Source organism: Lichenostomus cassidix, chromosome 2, assembly GCF_008360975.1.
Source record: "Lichenostomus cassidix isolate B80296 chromosome 2, HeHo_3.0, whole genome shotgun sequence".
Lineage (NCBI taxonomy): Eukaryota > Metazoa > Chordata > Aves > Passeriformes > Meliphagidae > Lichenostomus > Lichenostomus cassidix.
Window position 1 is genome coordinate 60559326 of NC_139482.1, and position 22428 is coordinate 60581753.

The 22428-nt window shown below is 34.8% G+C and overlaps 1 protein-coding gene across 5 annotated transcripts in view; it reads left to right on the top strand.

Moving 5' to 3' along the window:
* The window catches only part of ATP9B (ATPase phospholipid transporting 9B), a 154174-nt gene that overhangs the window by 16338 nt on the left and 115408 nt on the right, over positions 1–22428 (top strand). For 4 of the 5 annotated variants that reach the window (XM_085051714.1, XM_085051715.1, XM_085051717.1 and 1 more), the window contains exons 2-5: positions 304–477; positions 9877–10027; positions 13457–13570; positions 16588–16696. In XM_085051714.1, coding sequence (XP_084907840.1) covers positions 304–477; positions 9877–10027; positions 13457–13570; positions 16588–16696 — 548 coding nt within the window. The remainder of the gene's footprint in view (positions 1–303; positions 478–9876; positions 10028–13456; positions 13571–16587; positions 16697–22428) is intronic. The other variant, XM_085051718.1, reaches the window with a different exon arrangement.

Sequence of the window (22428 nt, forward strand, 5' to 3'; positions counted from 1 at the left end):
TTACAAATAATCACTGGAAAAGAAGGAGGTTGCAACTTTGTATGCACAGATTATGTAAAAAACAAGAATTTCCCTGGAATTGTTTATACTGTGATTGACAATGATTGATTGCGGGCCTTTTTGCACAATTTTAACTAAATCAGAATATTTTGTTAATGTGTTAACAAAACTACATGAGATGCTTAGATGAAAATATCTCCTAAATATAATTCCATATGGCAAAAATTGTTACTTTACGAGATTCCCAGCAATAAAAAGGGATGTATTGGCTATTTATTTAGTTCTTTTATTTCATTTTGCCAGGTACCAAGTGGAAGATGAGTCCTCTCATTTGGATGAAATGCCACTAATGATGTCAGAAGAAGGCTTTGAAAATGATGAGAGTGATTACCATACCCTACCAAGAGCCAGAATTTCTCAGAGAAGAAGAGGCTTAGAATGGTTCATCTGTGGTGGCTGGAAGTTCCTTTGCACTAGGTTTGTGGCGTACTGGAACTTTTAATTAAACCTTTTAACAAGTTAAATAAATGATGACTTTGTATTGTGTGATATGCGAAGAGTACAGAACACATAATAATTTGCTTGTCAATATTTTGATTTATTTGCCTGTATTTTTCCTATTAGGAATTGCCAGCTGTTAAAAACAGTTCTGGAGAGTTGATGCAGTTGTGCTTCTCCTGGCTGCCTGGCTGACGTGCAAGAGAGCTCATGAAATTAACTTGAGTGAATCTGAGGTCCATAGTTGGTCATGTAATCCTGGTCTTCACTTCTACTCAAAGCCACATCAGGGCAGAGGGGTTAAGTCTTTTACTTTTGAGGACATTAGTGTGTTAAGTTTACAAGATATAAAAATTTGTTGATGTTACTGAAAGGAAAAAGCAAATTAATTAACTAATGATTAGTTAACCCTTCAATTTTAAAGGTTAAAGTATAAATGTAACTGGTGGTCTTGGAGTGAATTACAACTGGAATTAGGCCTTGTGATTTTGGTTCTTATTGAGAAACTTTCTGTGCCAAGCCCTACTCTATGCGAATACCTTGGAAGAGTAATTTTCTAACGAATTGTTAGCAAAACTTCTAAATAGAGAAATTGCTACTAGAATTATTAAGAATCTTCTTTTTTCTTTAATTTGGAATGATAAAGCCTGAGAGTCAGTCAAGTGAAGTGACTGAAGCATTTTTAGTGAATTTAAATGATGAATGCTTTTTTAGGCAGATGTTTTTAAATTGATTTAGACAGAAGTCTTCACAGGTATTTTTCATGGCACTTTAAGAAGCCTGTTATTTTATCTAAGCAAAGCTGTTTGTACACCTTCAGTTTTTTGAAATAATTGGTACGAAGCTTTAAAAAATATAATTTGTGTTGATTTCTGTTTTATATATGTGTTGGTTTGAAAACAAACCAGTGGGAGATCACAAGTCAAGATTGAAATTAAAAAAAAATAAGTGAAATAATACAAGGAAAAGCACTGACAAAGTCAGATACAACCTAACACCCTGTTAGGGTGGTAGTAGCAGTCCAACTGAAGTAGTCCAGTTGAAGCGGTGATCCTGTGAAGGTCTAGTCTCCAGCTGAAGATCCAGTGGTAGCTCTCGTCCTCTGGGAACCCAGTAGACAGGGCTAACTCAGGCAGTTCCAAGGCCAGGTTATATCCAGGTGGGAACACCTGGCTCCTCCCTCCTCGGCAGAGCATCTCACAATGGGATGAGATAAGTCCATGAGTCACACGGTGGGTCCCTGATGGCCCATTGCCTGTCATGCGGGGTGGGTCGTTAGCAAGTGATAATAGCTAACGGATGGCCCATTGCCTGTCATCCGGAGTGGGTGATAGCAGCTAATGGCCCACAGCTGGTGGTAATAGAATACTTAACTACATCAATATTGCAACCTAGGACAATATAATTTAACAAAAACTCATGGTTTATTAATTTTGTTATAGGGAATAAGTGGAAAGAAGGAAGTAAGGTAGCAAAGTTTACAGAAGTAGTGTTTGTATATGTAAATGGATTTCGGAAACTGTTTTTGTCACAGACCTACATTGTAATTGTTAAAAATAAATTAAGTATTTAAAGAAGTTATTTATCTTTTGGATGTGTCTTAAAATTGAGATACCTTCCAAACAATATACTTTATGTGAGTTCAGTCATGTAAGTATTAGTGATTATTAGTTACTGTGGTTATATTTCTGTAAGTTTCATAAAAAACAGGCAGATGAGTAAAGACTGCACCCTGACAGAGAATTTACAGTGTTTGGATAGAGATAGGCAATTGCAAGATGAGTTTATGTTGGAACTAATTAAAAATTGTAGGAGAACATCACAAGAAACTGTCATTAGTACTGAAAATTGCAAAATTTCATGTTCCTGCTTGCTTTTTAAAATTGAGAGGTATATCTCAGCTTTCAAGCCTAGAAACTTTCAAACTTGTTCTCTAAATTACTTGAGTCATTTGTGATGGATTTTTGAGAAGGAAAAGAGAAAGGAAATCGCACTATAGGTTGTTTTTGGGGTTTTTTTTTTGCTACACTGTATACATTTTACTGCTAATACAGGTGTGTAAAAGAAAAGTCTTCACCAAGAAAGAGGCTTTAGGGGACTTCTGCTTTGCTGATTTCTTCAACTGAATTTGAACACACTAAAGAGTCCATTTGGTCTTGCGTTTATACCTACTGGGATTTTAATCACATTACTGTTCTCTATGACAGAACATCATAGCAGATAATTTCTATTTTTTGTGGAAAAAATATTGAAAAAATGACCACCAGATTCTAGCATAAGATTGACATTTCAGTTGGATATTAGCAGAGGATACTCCCCCAGGAAAGCTGCAGTTGCCTGCTTAGATGGGGTAGGGGAAATGATGTGGAAGAAAGGCGAATACATTATCTACTGGTCCAGCTAGGCTGGATAGAAACCTCATCTTGGGTGAGTATTTCTAAGTGAGTATGTAAATACTCATCCTTGTAGAAGGGAGGTTTCTTCTGGGCTGAGAGTATCATTGAGGCTTTGTAATTGATAAAAGTCAGAGATGTGCAGTCAGTGTAAGTTATTATTTTTGATAATCATTGTAATAGAAATTTACAAATTTTTCCTGGGGCTCACAGAATAGTTTTTGAAATGCCAATTTGCAGTTGATAAAATTACCTAGGATCATGCAAAAAATCATGCAGGAAACTTGGAGGCTACTGTATTGTCATATCTGCAATATTTACTTACACTGTGTAGTAGAATTAGAGTGTTTTTGTGGGGTGTAAAGTATCGGTTTGGGATACAATTGTGTGTTGATGCCTTCAGACTTGAAATGGAGAGGAACATGTGAGAAAACATATTCCATGTGTATTGGTCTATACATGTTATATGAACAACTGAAACTTATTTTCAAAAGACAAACAGGGTTCTTTTAAGTGTAATGTAAGATTAAAGCAGTCTGAGACCTGTTGAGATAAACAGAATTTAAAATTTCACCCTGTTTTTGTGGAAATCAGTACCTCATACCTGTGTCTGGGTGAGGGTGAAATCTCAGCTTCTACATCTAGAATTTCTTTTTGTACTTCAAATGAAATTGTAAATTTTTCAAAGCTGTGACAGAAAGCACTACAGTAAAAGACTAGGCCTTAGTCTGGAGCCAAGCTCAGAAGGCCCCTGATTTCTTTTGGGTTCTCAGTGAAAGTCTTGTGTTTGTGTTCAAAATCACTTTACTTGTTGCAAACAAAAACCCCCATACCCAGTAGGGATTTTTGTCTGTCTTGCATTGTTAGGATTAATCTCATTTTTGTGAGAGGAAGTTTTCCATCTCTTACTTCGCAGCTTTAGAATTTTATATTATATAGATTTTTGTTGCTGTGTCACTGTTACTTTTTAGTTGAAAAAATTTCACCTGCTTTGCAGAAGCAAATATGGAAGGTTTGACAAAGTTCATTGTACTTGAAAAATTATTTTGTAAAAATCTTTTATTCAGCCTTTAACTTTAATTTAGACAATAGACTTGTTGATCAGAACTGAATGGTGTGAACTTTTTTTGCAAATCTGCAGTTCTTTAAAGTGTTTTTACATTTGCAAGAAAAAAATCATAATTAAATCAAATGTTGTCTTTGATTTTGAACAAACTGAAGACTTAATTCAACCAATATAACTTTTAACTTCAGAAGCTGCTTATTTCTTGCTTTCATAGCACAGTTAAAAGAAAACTTTGTGATATAGCAGCTGTTTTGTGGTTGTAATCATTTCCCCTTTAACTTACAAATTCTCTTCAAGCTTGTAAAATTATAATGCACATAGATCAATACTCTGGAGTTCTTTGGGCTGGATTGATTTCTTTCTCATGAGATTTACATTCCACTTGTTATCAAAAAACACTTTGTCCTTATGAAAATGGTGCCATTGAATGGCATTTCCATATGAAGTGAAGGGGATATCAAATGCTCGGATTAATTTGGGCTCTAAGATGGCCTGTACGCTTTCAATTAATCTGCAATGCATTTGTTATGCAGAAGCATGGGAAAATGCTGATCTTTTGAGAATGACATGACCACTGTGTTGCTTTTGGCCTGATTACTGAAGCTACCTGTTGAGTACGATAATTACAGTATGTTTTCTTTGCAGAACTAGTTTTTGCTACTTAAAACCTAATAAGGAAAAGCTGACCCTTGCAGACAATATAGAGCTTTTATATTATCTTTCCATTCTGATGAAAATGCTATTTTGTGAAAGATACTGGCAGTTAAGCTTGTAGGATGAAAGTAATGAAAAGGGAAAATTAAAAAAGCCTTTATTATTAGAGCTGCAGAGTCAGTTGGGACTTTTACTTTAGCTTTTGACTTGTAGAGATACGCTCTATTTATGAAAAAGTTAAGAGTTCTTATTTAACAATTACTCCAGGTTTTGGGTTGTTAGTGGGGAGTTTTTTTGGTTGGTGGGTTTTTGTTGTCTTTTTAAAAATTTTAAATATGGTATTTATTAATAAATTAAATATTATATTATTATTAAATATGGTATACTATGAAGTCCGTGGTTATTGTTTCTTCACATTAAAAAAATACATCAGGAAGCAGGTTAGTGAAAAGCTATTGAATAGATATGCCTTGAATTTCTTTTATGAATGACATTATTTTTCATATATGCAGCCTGTTATATTGATATAGACAACACAGTTTATAACTAGCTTAAGGAAAAAGGTTTCTGTGCATGTGTTGAATTCTCTAGGCAAGGGCATTTGAAATACAAAGTTAAATCGGTAAACAAGGATGCACTTTACATTTTTTTAATTGCTGAATCCCTAGCATAATATGCAGTTTTATATAAGAGTTCAGAAAAATCTTAAGTGTGTCTCGATCATGCTACATCTTACATTATATTTCTAGGCTATTCAAAGCTTGGAAAATGCTACTCTTATTTATCGTACAAATTTACTGGGTACAGAAAGCCCATGAAAGGGTCTATACCCTTGCTCAAAAATATTTTCTGTATAATGTGAGAACAGTTTAGAAATGTGTTAGATGTTGATAATCTGAGTTACAAAAATATTGGGTAGACTTCATTGGTGTTAAAAATTTTAGTTGATATAAGTTGATTAGGATTTCTGAGGCTAGCATGTTCACCTTGTATTCTTTCTATGATAAAGCAGTAATTGCTCCTGAGACTGTAAACAGCAAAATCTAACTGATTTCTACTTTTATGGTAGTAAAGCTCTTCTGAACCGTGACAATACTAATTTGGGCATAACATGTAATATTTTCATCATCTGTGACTTTCTTGCATCTGAGAACTTGAGTGTTGTTAGCTGTGTGTCAGTCAAATCCTTTTTATCAAAGGTATTGCAGTTGTTTGCCAGTCAGACATCACTCTTGTGTCTGTACGTATTGGCATTTGCTAAACTAATGGTCATGATGGTAGATCTGTTGATCTGTAGCAAAAAAAAAAAAAAAAGTTTTAAGAATGGGAGACTCCATGGCAAGGAAGGCAGCATAATTATGTTGCTTTAGGTGAATGTTTAATTTTAGCAGTAGAGACGTCCTTAGTGTCCGAGGAAATGATTTTACAAAAGAGACTGTGCCTCATCAAATATTCAGTCTGTTTACAGTTCAAATTCAAGAACTGATTAAACAATGTGTGATTTCAAAGATTGTCAGGGAATTTCTGTCTACAGGATTGTAAACAGAGCTGTCATGCTAGCTCACCTTCTCCAGGAAAAGATTATTTTCCTTGGAACTTTTTTCCTACAGATCTATCTTTACGCTGCTCAGTATATAACAGCTGTTTCTTCTGTGTCTCCACACCCCTGCCCTGGAAACTAGCAAGTTAAAATCTTTAATGCTGTGAGCAGTTTTATCAAGTAAGTAAATCCAAGTTGGCACTGAGCGGAATCATTCTGCCTTCTGCTGCAAATAATAACCTGCATTATTTCAACTGTTTTTACAGTTTTTTAGATTTTTAAGATTGGGGATGGATATGACTGAAAATACTCCCCTTTTATTCTGCATTAGTTTACAACTAGATCGATTTGCCGGCCTGGTTTTCCTATACAGTTGCATGAGTATTTGTGCCAGCACAAGGGAAGGAGCAAGAATCCACACCTTTGTTATTGGGGAGGGAGGTACTGGACATTTTGGCAGCAGCAGGATCTGTTCACAGCCATTAAACTGACTGTGAAACCTGACATAGAAAGACTGCTGTTCATTTTGCTTTAAAGACAAATTTAAGTAATAATATTTGTGATCTGTATGTTACTGAATAACAGGGCTGAGTTTTGAAAGTTGAATTAATAGTCACAATTTTTGCAATAGAATAATTCTTCATCGCCATTTTAAAGTGATTGGGAAAAGTTGATGAATGGACTCCTGTTTGTGACAAAACCAAAATACATGTTTCAATAGGATGAAACCAAATTGATGTCTATCCCATAGTGAAAGTCTTGGGAGAAGATCTTAAGAATCCAGCATTTAAAATTGAAGTATTTTAAGGGTCAGCTTCTGAGTATTGATGTAGTGGTATTTCCATAACAAAGTTATTGTTGCTTTGAGTGATTTTACTATTGCATAACTTCTAATTTTCTTTAAAATGAACCAACAAGTTTAAATTCCATTCTTTGGCGAAATTAATTTGTAATAAACTTGGGATAATGTAGGCTACAGGCAAGAACATTTTAATGGGGATTGTGGCAATATAAGCTATCAGCCTTCCTTCGCTGCAGTAGTTGTGTGTTCCATGATTCTGCAATTGGGAATAAACAGACTAGGAAAGGACCTTAAGAGGTTTCCAGTCAATTCCTTGCCTGCATAGAATGAATTATATCTATCACTGATGTCTGATCTAACCACATTTTAGAGACCAGCAGCAATTCCAGCCTCCCTAAGTGTCTCCTCCACCCCTGTCATTAAAAGAGTTTACTCAATATCTGTCTGCATTGTGCCCACCCTGCTTATTGATTTGCCACAGTTGAAGGTCTGTCATTACTTAATAATGGTAGACCTAGAGAATAATTCTACCTTTCCTCTTTGCCACTGGTTTTTACATCCTTGAAACCATATTATAGGTCCACACTCAGCCTTCTGAGGGCAGCTCTGTTTCTTTTGGTATCTAGTAGTCAGCCTGCCCTGCATTCTTTTCGTATCTAGTAGTCAGCCTGCCCTGCAATTGTTTTCTTGCTCTTCTGTGTGGTCTCTGTTTTCCCAATAGGCCTGTTTGTTGAAATTTGGTGTTCAGAATGGTCCTGTAAGCCAACTGAGATCTAACTGCTAGCACTGGGTTGAGAGAAAGGAATACATTCATTACTTGCTACAAGTATACTTATCCATGCTGAACAGATATATGCCTGGTTTTGGACATGTATAGCATTCTCATGCAGTAACTGATTGGAGCTGCCACCTGATTTTTGAGCTTTGTCTGGTTCTGTATTTGTGTAGTTGATTATTTCTCTGTAAACTATCTTGCACTTAGACCTGTTCAACTGCATTCTATGTCTTTCAGGTAGTTTTTCTAATCTGTTAAGACAGCCTTGAATTCTGATCTGCTCTTTGCATATACTGCTCTCTCTTCTAGTTTTTTTGTGGCCTGAAAAAGGAAATATTCAATAGTCAATTACCCAGTATGTTCTAAATAAAGCTGTACAGACCTTCATTGAATTTACTTTGGTTTTATAGAAGCTACTCTGCAGTTACGATTTTTCTAACTGTATCAGTTCCAAGAATATTTTCCTTTACTTTTCTTATTATAAATGTCTTGAGAATTGAATTTTATTAGAGACACAGAATCATATAATGATTTGGGTTGAAAGGGGCCTTTAAAGATCATCTGATCCAGCCTCCCTGGCATGGGCAGGGACATCTTTCACTAGATCAGGGCGCTTAAAGCCCCAGGAATCAATAGAGGACATGTACTCCCAAGCAGTAGTGCAACTGGCTCTTCTCAGAGTGAAATTAGTTCCATTTTAGAGATTGTTCTTGACATGTCAGTGTTGGTTGTGACTTCTGTTTTCTTACAGGTGTGTATAAGTACATATGAATGGGCTGACTATACAGAATTAATCCAGTTAACAGTGCTGAGGTTTTTGGATTGAAAATGTGCCTCTTGTTCTCAGCCAAATTCTTCCTGTTGGTTTGAATAAAATTTGTAAGAGTTTCCTAATGGTTGTTTTCTTTTTGCTGCATCAAAAATATTGCCAGTATATTCAAAAACCTCAAAAACCTAGAAATTGTTTCTCATTTCAACTTCATAAGCTGATGTCACTGAAATCTGCTGTTACCAGCTCAGTCAACTGCAGTAGGTGAAGAACACAGGAGGCCTGTCTGCTCAGTGGTCCTGATTCACTAAAACAGACTCCCAATATGGTTGAGGCACCTCCTCACTGTATTAACAAATAAATACTGGTAAATTCTCCTTTAATGTATGGGATTGTAAACCAAGTATATGCAGTGTCCAGCAAACCCACTTTTTTTTTGCAAAAGGTCTCTGGATATTCCTTCTGTCTCTGTGGATAGTAGTAGCAAGTCTTAAGATGATTACATTATGTGAGTTGAGTCACATCCATGTTTGTTCCTTGTTTTATGGCTGTTGGTAAATAGTCGGTTGAGCATCAGAGACATCATTCCGTTTGCCAGCCTTTTGTTGCTCCTTGTGGTCTCATCCCATCATTCCTGTATCCTTATCCAAAATACAGTTGTTTAGAGGTTGCTGTGATCTCTTCTCTGTCTCACTGCTCATGGTTTAAACTTCTTCAGTAGATTTGTAACCTTGCTGGGTAAGGATGCTGTTCCTCTCTTCTGTGAATTGAAGTTCCCCCATTGCAAATCATTGTGCAATCTGCATTTACATAGTAGGTTTGTTTTGAATGGTTGTTTTCCTGGGTTTTTTTGTTTCATTGTGTTCTGTTTTTTAAACTATTTGACAGTGTGGCATTAGCAGTGGTATGGAGGAAACGGAAGAGTTGCAAAATAAGTGGGAATTGTATCCAAAGCTGCTGAAATCTTTTGAACTGTGTCCGACAGAAGACTTAGTTCTTCTTCAATCATTAGCATAATCTGAGTGTTAATAATACAAGATAGTTTAGCCAAAGGACTGTAAGGTATGATGCACAGTCTTACTAAGTAGAATTTTTTGAATCTGTATCAGGGTAAGGTGTAGTGAAACTTGTCATTATTGTATTAGGATTTTCTGTAAAGAATGTGCAGGTGGTTATATATGTGTATGTCTGCATAAGTTGAGTACTGTGTAATTGCCCTAAATTTTAGAAGTTAACAACATGCTTGCTTATTTAGATGTGACAATAATTTTTAAGCCTGTTTCTCATAGGTATTTTTTTTTACGGGTTCCAGGTTTGTAAACTGTGATCTCATATAGCACATTTTTAGTTTTAAAATAAACAATTGTCTTTCTTTTCAGTTGTTCTGATTGGCTCATAAACATTTGTCGAAGAAAGAAAGACCTGAAGGCTCGCACAGTGTGGCTTGGATGTCCTGAAAAGTGTGAAGAAAAATACCCCAAAAATGCCATAAAAAATCAAAAATACAATATTTTCACCTTTATACCTGGGGTAAGGCTACTAAACACTTTCTGATGTTGGGCCGACTGTATGTTCTATGGTGTTTCTTAACTATTCTGTGAAAAGATAATTTCCTAGATTCTTCTCTTTCTTTTTATATTTATCTCAATGTCTTCAATTAATATTGGCAGTTGAAAGCAAGGCTGCATTTTTAGTAAGTTGTTTTGTTTTCAAAGGGATATTTACTAAATTGTAGTCTGTATGATTGAGTGATCGGAATTCAGTGAAGCTTTTGAAATTTGAGATGGGTTTCTATGGACTTCTCTATTCATCATTAGAAATTTGTAATCCTTTTTATAAAAGCACTTCTGCATGCAAAGGACGAACTTCAACTGAGAAGTAAATAGTTGAAAATTACAATTTAGTCCCATGGATATTTTCTCATACTCCTTACCATTGAAAGCATACTAAATAATGAATTCTGAAATTGGCAACTCCTTAAAGGACAAAAACAATATCTTCAATTTGTATCACAAGTAGGCCTAGTTTAGTACTTTTCAGAGTTGACATTGTTATTGCTGGTTTTTTGCAGGTCTTTTTGACTTTGAATGCAATTCTTCAGGAAATACTTTTTTTGTTGTGGGAAGGGTTTTTTGTCACTTTTTCCTAAGAAGCCATATTATGCCTTAATTTCAATTTTTTGCTTGTAATATACACAGTGTATATGAATACAAATGAGACACTACAATTTTGTCTAGTTCATACTTAAAAAAAATTGTTATTACAATGAAATTTTGCAACAGAGAAACAACTTTGGAAATTCACTAGTAAAACCTAAAACTATATCCTATTGTGATATTATAAATTTTGCTATTACACTTTTATTCATATTTTTGCTGGCACCATCCAAGAGTCCTGTGTCCCATTACAAAAATGGAATGTCTTGTCATTTTGAATACAGACATGCTTTGTCTTAACTTTCTTATTTAAGTGATCCTGCTATTTTAGAAGAGTATTGATTCTATTCTGCTGGCCTCTTTGGTCCAATGACTAGCAGATGTTTTCTAATGCATTTCCTTATTAAAACAACAAAAAAAATTAATGGCCTTGTAATTAAGACTGATCTCCTGTCAGGAAAATAAAATGTCTTTTATCACATGTGGATAAAATATTCCCATCATTATTGCACAAAGTAAATGTTTTCTCCCAAAGTTTAAATTATTAAATACAATGAAATTGGTTAAGCCTCATATGCTTTCCTAAAGGTCACAAAATTCATTAAGCATATAGTAAGCCATTGATTATTGCGACTAGAAATCTGCAGCATAGATTACAAATCCTGAACCAGATTCGTGTTTCCTATAGGGATCAGCTGTAGTTTGCAATTCCCTATTGTGAGAGAGAATGCTTGTTCTTCTTTTCATCTTTTAAAGATCTTGGTTTTACCCAATAGGCCAAATCAGATTTTTGATTTGGTGTAAGTATTTGAAAACTCAGTAGTAACTTCAAAATGAAGTGAGGTCCTAAACGTAAAGCCCAAATGTCGGTAAAAATTAAATGTTATCAAGATTTAATTTTAGACATAAATTAAGACTTTTCACTGATTATAATACTGTGTAGCTATCTTTTTTTTATGCTGCTGTACTAGAAGTAATTTGTTGGGAACATCATTGTATTGGTTCCAAACCAATAAATACAACTAGGTCATAAATACTGACTCTAGTGGTCTACTCTGGTTGAAATTTTCATTATGTGAAATTTGTGTTCTGTTGTATGGTTTTTTTAAACATTGAAGCTGGCAATGGATAATAGCCAATGGTTTCATATCCAAATACAAACTCAAAGTAATGCTTAGATTAACAGAATTTTACTTGCTGGCTAAAAGAACTGCAACATTTCCAAAATATCACCTAATTTCTGAACATTTATGTAAAATACTTGCTGCTTCTCCCTTTGTACCAGTCTGTTCAATTTCCATTTACAATTGCATTTACATCTTGATACAGCATCTTAGGAATTTTGTGTGAGTTTCCATAAAACATATCTTCTGTGATGGGTAGGTTTTGGAGATACCTCTCCTGAACTTTAAGGCAGTAGTTTTATTAGTTTCATGTAGCTGGAGACCTTTCAATTTGTTTAACTGGACTGAAGTACTTAACTTTGTGTTGAATGAGCTGTCAGTGGTCTGTCAGGATTCAAAAGATTTGTAGGATGGTGCTTTTAAACTTCTACCTTCTCCTGCAAGATCTGCACCTCCCAAAGTACTCTGTGGACTTTTCTTTGACCTGGTGTATCAAGTTTTTGTTAACATTTAAACATGCAGCTAGAAATGAGTGCATAAATTCATCAGGATCAACATAAGGTACAGGTTCAGCGTGAAGTATTTTCATTTTGGAAGAAGACTCTGACCTTTCCTACAACTTCAGATTTGACTTTTTTACCTTTACAGTTTTATTGGTAAGTTGTGAAGTAGCATTCCATGCACTTGAAAAAAATCTTACGCTTGGAGGCTGTTTAGGTAGTCTCTAGCTGAACTGGCAATTTTGAGGTACCACTACTTTGTTGTGCCTGCCAGAAAGACACTTTGAAATTAACTTTCCTGAATATTTTATCTAGTGCATAGGTTTTTACATAATTAAATTATAACATTGGACTGGTAAGAGCAATAAACTTGAGTCAAATAACTTTGATTTTTAAGCAGAAGTCATTGTAATATTAACTGAATTGTAAGATTAAAAGATGGATACAATCTTTAAATGGGGCTTTTTGATCTATTTTGAATGTTTTATCTTTGAAATAATTGGTTGTTCATTTTCTCAGATCTCAGTGTTTCAAGTTCAGTAACCTTCACTTAATGCCGCTGGAGGTGCCGTGTTACCCTGGCTTACTGAAGAAATATGTGAAGTCTTTGAAGATTCAAAATTCTATAAAATGAATAATGTTCTTAGCATTGTAATTATGACCTAAGCAATCTTGAGAACATGCGCTTGCTGAAGTGGTGCTTTTAATTACCAAAGGAATCTCTGCATCTGTCATTGCTTTGGAATATGGGACAATGTATTCTGTGATAAGTTTACTGTGGCTGCGCTTAAAAGCTGGATAATTAGCTTTGAGTTTAGACCAAACCTTTGCTTTATTTACAAATATAGCTTAGTATCTATATTTAAATCTCTGCACAGTGATCTTGATAATATTCCAGTTTTCAAAATACCCAAAATTTAGCAAATTGCTTTTTCAGAGTGAAAAGAGGCAATAATATCAAAGGGTTTTTCTCAACATAAATAGCAGTATAATATTAAAATAATGTAGTAGTGTATGATGATACATAACATATATCTGTGCTATAAAAGTACTATAATAGTGCCATCTGTAATAGTATGACATATAATGCTTTTGTATCTCCCATCATGAAAAGGTGTACTTAATGTATATTATGGGTACAAATTTTAAGACATTTATCTATTTTCTTTTTAATTTTAGGTTTTATATGAACAGTTCAAGTTTTTCTTGAATCTCTATTTTCTCGTCGTGTCCTGCTCACAGTTTGTACCAGCACTGAAAATAGGCTACCTGTACACGTACTGGGCTCCTCTGGTAAACAGAAAAATACTGTTAACTAGAAGTTTTGTGGTTTTAATTTCCATGAAAGGTTCATGTCTACGTACATTGCATAAACCTGTAACTGGTAAACTGCAGTGGTCAAAGAACATAACAGAAGTAAAATGCTTATTTTAAAGCTGTTGTTTCATAGTCCTCCCTTCCATATGCCTCCTTTGCCTCTGCCCCACAGGCTGGAAGTAATTTTTGTTAACCAGCTAGGCTGAGTGTGTAGTGTTCTGTTCTGCCTGCTGGTCTCTAGAGAATATTTAAAAAACAAACAAGCAAGAAAAGCTCCAGCTACTAGAGAAACTTACTGGGTAACATAGGTAATTTGTATATTAAATTTCTTTCCGTTTATTGTTATTTGGTGAGTATTTTGTGTTTTCAGACTAGGTCAGAATTGTGAGCATAATTTTTTTTGCATTCCTTCTGTATCAGTTTTGATCACAGCCTTTTCTCACAGAAATTGAGATAATATATTTTAAGCCATGGATAAATCAGGAGGAAATTGTGCATTGAAAATAAGTTATTAATTAAACATGCTTCTCCTAATTGATACCCTGCCAGTTGCACTGGCTCCCTTTCGATACATCTTTTTATTATTGAGCCCTCTGCAGTATTTTCGTCGGAAAAACCACTTGCTTGTTCAAACCACTTGCTTCTGACTCAGGTTTCCTAAGGTTTGAAAACTGTATTCTTTTCAGAGGAGACCCTTTTGGTAGACTGCCAGCTGTATTGCCATGATTTGGAATTATTTTCTAATTTGTAACCAGACAATTACCTTTTGTTTCATCTTCTTCCCAGTCCCTCCACACTAGGTATAAAAGCAGGAAGAACAAATGCCTTATGTTTTAAACTTTTTAAAAAAAAAATTGGTATTTTTCAGTAGCATTTATTCTCAGTGGTATTCAAGAAGAACAGAGACATGCTGGCTGCTTGAGTAAAGGTCTCTCTTAACAAGTCAATAGAGTAAATATTCTGGATTGATTTCATTGTTTTAATTGTTGTAACATATGTCCTTTTAAGTATGGATAAATGGAGAGACTGTCCTGGGTGTTCTTCCCACCTCTCTTTCCAGACACCTTTTTGCTTCTGCTGCAACAAAAAAATACTTTCAAGACAGAAAGCTTGTTCAATAGTAGGATTTGAAATGGATATTTACAAAGGTCTTTGGCATTGACACAGTAAGAAAAGACAGAAGTCGCCCTGTCTGGAAGTTGCGCAGCTCACCATGATGTGCTGTGTGCAGCTCTGTACATTTGTGGGGTAGTAAGAAAAATATCCTACAAAACCTTAGCATCTCAGCCCATTTCTATCCTGCTCAAAGAAGGGAGGAAATACTGTATTTTGCAAATACCGGTAACCTGTTCTGTATAGATATGTTTGTCTTAGTCAAGGGTCTTTTGAATTATGTACCCCAGTTTTCACATGCAGCTTGAAAATACCAATATCTCAGTATCTTTTTTTTGCTAAACACACTTGTTTCTACTTTAATAGCTTCACAATTTCAGCTCTCCTTTAGAAGAATATCAACTTCTTTTGAACAAATCAGTAGAAAGAGAAGTGTCTTTCTTTAATTGTTCCTCATAGTCACAGTCAGCTGCTCAGCAAGGGGCTGCTAGAGGAAATTTTTGCAATTACCACCTTGCATTCTGTGTTTTGATTACTGTCTAGTAACATGGTGTGTGCAAATGACAAATATTTTTGAAGGTGTTTCAGGAGTGCCCTTTTTTATGCTGCTAAAACATCTATATTGCCAAAGCATATGAAAATGCTGCTGTCAGAAAGGGGGAAACTCTGATTGTTCATTCAATTATGCCCTGGGAGTAAAAAGAGAATGCTTTTTGCATAGGCCCTTTTTTGTTCTATGCAGTTCCAATATAATTGCAGCTAATGTAAGCCTGAACAAACAAGTAGTGCTTAACTATAAGGTCACAACTGAATAAGCCTTGAAACTTTGGTCTGGAACTGCAAAACAGCACTCAAATACATAGGAGGATTTTAATCAACACGGTTTTAGGAAAACTCTACACCTTCACTCCTTTCATATTGCTGGGGCATTAGGGGAAGTTTGGCAAACCATTGGACTTCTGCAAGAGAAGTCTAACAGTGTAACTTCTATAAAGCGTTGTTGGTTTTCTGAAACTAGATAGATAATGTAGAACCTTACTTGCTGGTGGATTCGTTAATATTTGAATATTGTATCCATCTTATTTAAAATAATGAGAGGCCCTTTCACTGGTGAAAATTTCATTTCTCTTTCACTGATAGAGAAAAACTCAAGTGCTGATTCTAAGCCAAAAGATCTGATCTGAGGAGGTTTAGAGAGGAAATTTATGTGCTTATCCCTGAATTGTTCTGTGTTTTTTAGCTTACCATCCTTTGTGGCCAGAGACCATCATTGCTGAGTGAAACACTCTGTGTGCTTCGAGCAGAAACTGTGGTGGCACTGTCCTGAGAAAGTAGCAGCATTTAGACACTTAATTTTTCAGAAAAAAACCCCCCTTTTTCTATGTTTATATTTCTGATGTGTTGCTAAATAACTAGGTTTAAGATGCAAATTTATTAAACTAGCCATCTGTTTATCTTTTCCTGTGTATTAGGAAAAAAACAATTTTTCAGCGTTAGAATTGGAGGCTTTTAAAAGGTTTTTGGTAAAGCCTTAAAGTTTGTGGAAGATAAGGAAGTATGCTTTTTGAAACTATAAATGCTGTCTTTAAGTAATTCAAAGCATTTTCCATTTTTGCTTTTCAGAATGCCATCTAAATTGTATGTATTTGGACATGTACTTACTGTAATTATATTTGTACAATGTGCAAGTATGATTGTTTTTCCTGAACTAAACCAAAATAAAAATACTCTTTTAACTTATTGAGGAAAAAACTCAAATACAAATTTAAAAAAAAAAGTAAATACTCTAAGCACATGTTCTTACTTTGTGTAGTGTTCCTACTTGTCTATTTCTATTCTAGCACTGGGAATTCTGAATTGCATAATTGTATCTTTAACAGGGATTTGTTTTGACGGTCACAGTGGTACGGGAAGCTGTTGATGAATTCCGACGTTACAAGAGAGACAAAGAAATGAACTCACAGTTATATAGCAAGCTGACAGTACGAGGTTAGCAAAAAAATTTGTATAAATCCTTAAAATGTTTCATCTTTTTCTTATATATACATTTTCGGGCTTTCAGTTCAAAGAAATAACTAATAGTCTCAATCTGTAGTACTCAGAATGAAACTGATATTGAACTAAATAAAGCATGTGATTTCCCTTAAGGAAATAGGATTGTTAAACTTGGCCTGTTTAAGAAATTTTATACCTATTTGGTTGTTTGTCAAAGAAAGGTGTATGTATATAATTGTATATATTTTTTAAGAATTCTGCTGTTAGGACCCTTCCTTCAAAGTGCAGTTCACCTTTGAAATTGACGAACAGTAACTCAACAACATGGTCAACTATGTATCAAGTATATGTAGGAAATAAGGGAGCAGTAAATAATTAAACTAATTAAAATTCTCTAGAGCCTTTCAAATTTGGTGGATATATTTGTGCTTAAGAAAAGGAAGGTGTAGTGTGAGTCAGCTTCAATATCAAAAATATTTATTTGAATTTTTGCATGTCATTTGAAATCTATTTGATCATGCAATATGAGAAACACCAGTTTTCTTTAATGAAAGGAGAAATCAGTTATTACTTTTTTTGGACTCAAAACCTTTGACAGTTTTTCATAAAGACTTTTAAGGAAGTAAAGCATTTCTGATGGGAAGTGGCAATTAAATTTGGTAGGATATTGTAATTTTTAAACATGGACATAAGAGAGATTCAGAACAGAGTGCCACATAGAAAGGTGCCAAAAAATAATGAATAACCTATTATCAAATTACAACACGACCTTGATATTACCAATGAAAGGTTTTTTTCTATGATAAGGATTTTTCTTGGCGTAAATATTCTAAAAGTGGGAAGTTAAGGAATGTGAGATTGTACCTCAAGCAGTTAGAGTATATGGCAGGTGTTGTGCCAAATGTAAACTCCTTTTACTTCTTCCCAACGCACATTTCAGTTCACTTTTTACTATACCTTTGTAAATATTTTCTGAAAGTCAATAGGAAGAGTAACCCCAACAGATCTTGGACTCTTGGTAAGAAACTAAATTTTCAGAGTTGCTCTGGATAATATTCTCTCCAGAAAAAATGGGTGAAAAGCTTGTAATGTAACACAAGTGTGTTTTGTATGTTCCCATTTTTTGAAGTAATTTGAAGGTAAATAAACAGTCAACAGTCTCATTAATGATGGCATAACCTAGCAGCTGAGAGGCATTCATGCTGCTTCCTTGCAGTATGGAGACTTGTTTTCTGAAGTTTCCGTACTGAAGGGAGCAACTGTAAGGAATAGTCTCATGTTCTTCCTTTCCTTGTAAGTCTGAAATAATTTTATCAACATTTACATGTACCACTGTTGAAATTTGCATATGGCATAACTATCATTTGTTTAACTCAAGGGGTTGCACTGTTGACCTTCAGTTCTTTACAGTTATTAGTACAGTCTATTAGGAAATGGGCTCTCAATGGCTTTTGTTTCATAGTTGTAATTTAAGCTGCTAGTTGGCCTATTCATTTTTTAGATCTTTTTTAGATGTTATGGTAGGCCACTGAATGCTGACCTTTGAAACAGGTAGTACAATCCTACCCTATTCAGCAATAGTGTTAGTAATCAGAAATTCCTTATTCAGGAAGCACACGTACAGTTTATAGTTACCTTTGTGATGTAAATTTCAAAACTGACATTTGCTCTTTTAAGAGCAAAGTTTAGTGTCTTTTGTGCTCCTTTTTTTTAAACTTAGGTTTAGAGTTAATAGGCATTTAACCAACATTTCAGTAGAAGTTTTGGAATCGCAATTTCCTCTTTCCCAGCTCATGAAATATATTGTGAGGTTATATGTATCTGAAAAGCCCTTGATTTTGTGACTTCTCCTAGAAATAAGGAAGTCGTCAATGAAAATTGGAATTGATCAGCTTGAGATGTCTGTTTTGTAGAGGGAGACTAGAGATTTAAATTAGTATACAGTAGTATACTACTGTATAGGTATACTACAGTATAGGTAAAGCCCAGCAGTTTTATCAGGAACTGACACATAGAGAGAACTGACTTATTAAAAAGGAGCTTTAAAAATGCCCTTTTTTGGAAAAAGGGTATCAGCTTTTACCTACAAGTGTGTTTATCTATTTTGACTTTCAGATTTTGGTGTCAGTACCATCATGAATTCATTGATTTTTGTTCTGTTTTGTGCCTTTTTTGAAGACTGATACTCTACAGAAACAAAGATTCAAGAACTCTGCTCACAATGAACTCTGAATCCCATGTTGACAATTACATGTGATCCTTGAACTAACAATGTTTTGAGTTTTGACTAGTTTTAAGAGTGAAAACACTATTGCAGCCACCGCTCAAAATTGTTGTACTACATATTGCCACAAACCCATATATAAAGTCATGAGTAGTGATAAATTGCACTTTTTTCTAATATAGGGTTCTTCCATCATAAGGTATTCTGAAACTGAGAGATGTAATTTTGATACAAAAAAATGGGACTTCTTCCTGTGATAAAATTGTACCAACATTTTTTACATGTTTGAGGAGGATGTAGGTTTATCTTATTTTTCTGTATAAATTAATAAAGTCAAGTGCTATGTTTCCATACACTATTTTTAATAATAACTTCCAATATAATTATCCAATTTTTAATATTGACAGTATTCTTCAAGTGGAAAAATTTGGTTAGGCTTATTATACTAAAGTACGGGCTAATGGTTTGGAGAAAGAAGGCTTTGTTACTTGTGAATGAACAAACTTGATACTGACTTAATTAAAAGCCTGAAAATTGATGCTGCTCTTAAGAGTCACTTTTCAGAGTGGAACTGCACTTTATACTGCTCTAGCATCTTTTTTTTCCCTAGTGATTTTATGACTTGTGCTAGTTTTACAGTCTTTTATTTGAAATATTTTTTTTCCATTTCAAAGGTAGAGAAACTGATATAGAGATGTTAAGCAGGTTGCCTATGCTCAGATTGGGCAGTAAGAAAACTTAACAGGGTTCAGTGTTCAGTTTTGGTTTATAAAAATGAAAATTTAATGAAAATCATTTTTAGCTAGTTGTTTTCCAAATTAGGTGTTTTTTAAAGGAAAATAAACATAAATAAACATTGCAATAGATGTTTGTGGGATCTAAATTGTGATTAATTGCTTCCATAAAGATAGTGTGGGTAGGCTGATTTTTAAACTAAATTTGTTTTATACAGTGTTGCAGTAGATTAAAATTGGGAATTCTGTGACTGCTTAAATCTCTGTTGGAGTCCTGCTAAGTGTTGGGAAATACTAAACATCTGAAACATGTGGATGCTGTCTTATGACTTGCATGTTGCTAGTGTGACAACCCCCAGCTTTTAAAGATAAGGATATTCACACTCTTGAAGACTTAGAATTTCTTTTTAGTAATTAAAAAACTTGAATATATATTTATTGTAATCAGTAAGTCTTAGCCTTTTTTTATAATAAGGAGCTGTTCAGAGCAGGAAGTCAAGGGAAAATGGGACATCTCTTTTAGGTGTCACTTATTTGTACTTGGACAGCAATTGGCCAGATTAACATCTATAGGCTAATTCTGATGCGTGAGACACCTAGTGATAGGCAGTTCCATATTTGTCATGTAACATGAAAAACTCAGTCACCCCTTGGTGAATTTGCAACGTGTAACTTTGCACTTTTCGAGTTGGTGAACCTGCTAAACATGAAGTTTTTGAATTATTTCTACTTTTTCAACCCTTCATGGCAAGTGATGGAGCATGCAAATCAGTCAATGCATTGAATTTTTTTAGTGAGCAAGTCAATTAAGTCTACCCATCTCATGTCTGTCATCTGAGTCTTTTCCCTTGTTTACTTGATTATGGTACCAAATATATTAAGTTGTTCAGTGTATGAGGCATTCTGCTGTCTTAATCTTATTGAGGTGTTTACTGCAAAATCTACTTTGCTGCATATGGAAGTCTGCAGATCCTTAACAGACAGTTTTCAGTCAACATTCCAGTTTAAGTTGGAAGGAAGGATTGAAATTATCTGGCTGTTGAAGATTCTGTCAATGTAATTGCACTTTTCTGTTTCAGAACAGTTCATCTGCCTATCCTTTTGTACAGCAGTAAACTGCAATGCAAAAAAAAAAAAAAAATTAGACCTGTGCATGCAGGTTTGGGAGGACTTCTGTGTTTCTTACCTAAGGGACCATTATACATTTGACAGTTTCTCATCTTGTGCGCTTAGGTATGACCAGTTAAGTGCCTATCAAAGACTGCTATTCTGCAGCAAAATTGCCTCAAGTTTATAAACAGGCTGTTATCTATTCCATTAGCCTGTGGAAAGCCAATTGGATAATAAAATTTTAATGCAGTTTTAACTCTTTTTTTGTCCCTGTCCATTCTTTAAGTTGGCAATCCTGAACCTTTCCTAGTTAAGTTTATCTGTGCAGTGTTACTGAAGTTTCCAAGAAAAAAAAAGATCAATAAGAAAATAACTCATTTTAATAGTCACAACTACAAGTGTCAGAAGAGGCCTGCATCTGTCACTTTATCTCATAATTTTTAGCATGTTCCAGAAGTCTCACTTTTCAACCTTCAAAAGAAAAGAAAAATTGAATGTCAGGAGAGATAAGTTTAATTAAATAATTCCATTCAGGCTTCAAATGTGAAAGACTTAGGTCTTGGCTGTATCTTTAAAGTCTATTAAAAAGTGTAATGAAGTTGGAAACGTGCATTTAAATCTGTGTGAAATAGAATATCAATAACCAGTAAATGCTATACAAGATGGAAAAATACGAAAGCTTGTGGCTAGCACTGGTCTTTCCCGTGAGAACATCCTCCTGTGTTTTATAAACAAAGATAAAGTTTGGATGTTTTTGAAACCGTGTCTCGAGATTTGGACAGTTCAGGCCTGGCCAATCAGGCCTAAGGGGAGGTTTCTAACTGACCAATCTGGGTGACCTCTGAAAAGTCTATATATATTGAAATCAAAATAATAAATCTCTTCTTGTCACACTGAGAACTCGGGTCTTTTTCTCTGCTAGCGGCTCAACAGCGACAAAAGCTAGTGTGTTTCTTTTGGAGAGCTACAGCGATTTGAATTTTTTGTTAGAATTTCAGCTCTTCAAGAGCAAGTTGTCCTTCTGCTTTGGAAAGCCAGTGCATTAAGAAACCACATTATATCTGAGTCTAGAGATCTAACATTAGGTCTTTATTGCTTGCAACATTTCAGACCTACTGATGACTTTATTCTTGGTATTCAGACCATTTGGAACAGAAAAGTTTTAAAAAAAATTATATGACTTGTATCTGATTAGGGAAGCATTATAAACAAGAGAATGAGAACTTGAAATCTTAATGTAAGAAAGAATTTAAAATAGAGGCCAGAAGAGAGGAAAAATCAAGGGGACTGTGACTCCACATTTGCAACACTCCACATTTGCAGCATTGAGGAGATTGGGTAAGAAAGGATTTCACCCAAGAGGAGACAGGACACGTAGGAGAGAAGCTAGGAAGCTTTTTTTGAAATGTTTTACCACTGGTGGTTAAAGACTCACTTGACTTCACTATGTAAGATGGAGTCCGACAGAACAACCTACAGAGAGCACTTGTTCTGAAAGATCAGCATCCTCACCTTGGACTCACTGTAGCTTTAAGCTTTCTCCCCCTACCTGCCTCCACTCTCCTCCTCCAACTCCCCATTATGTTATGTGTACTCTAATTATGCCAATAATTTGGGTAATAGATACCAGGAAAAGCTTTCATATGGTCTATACTGCT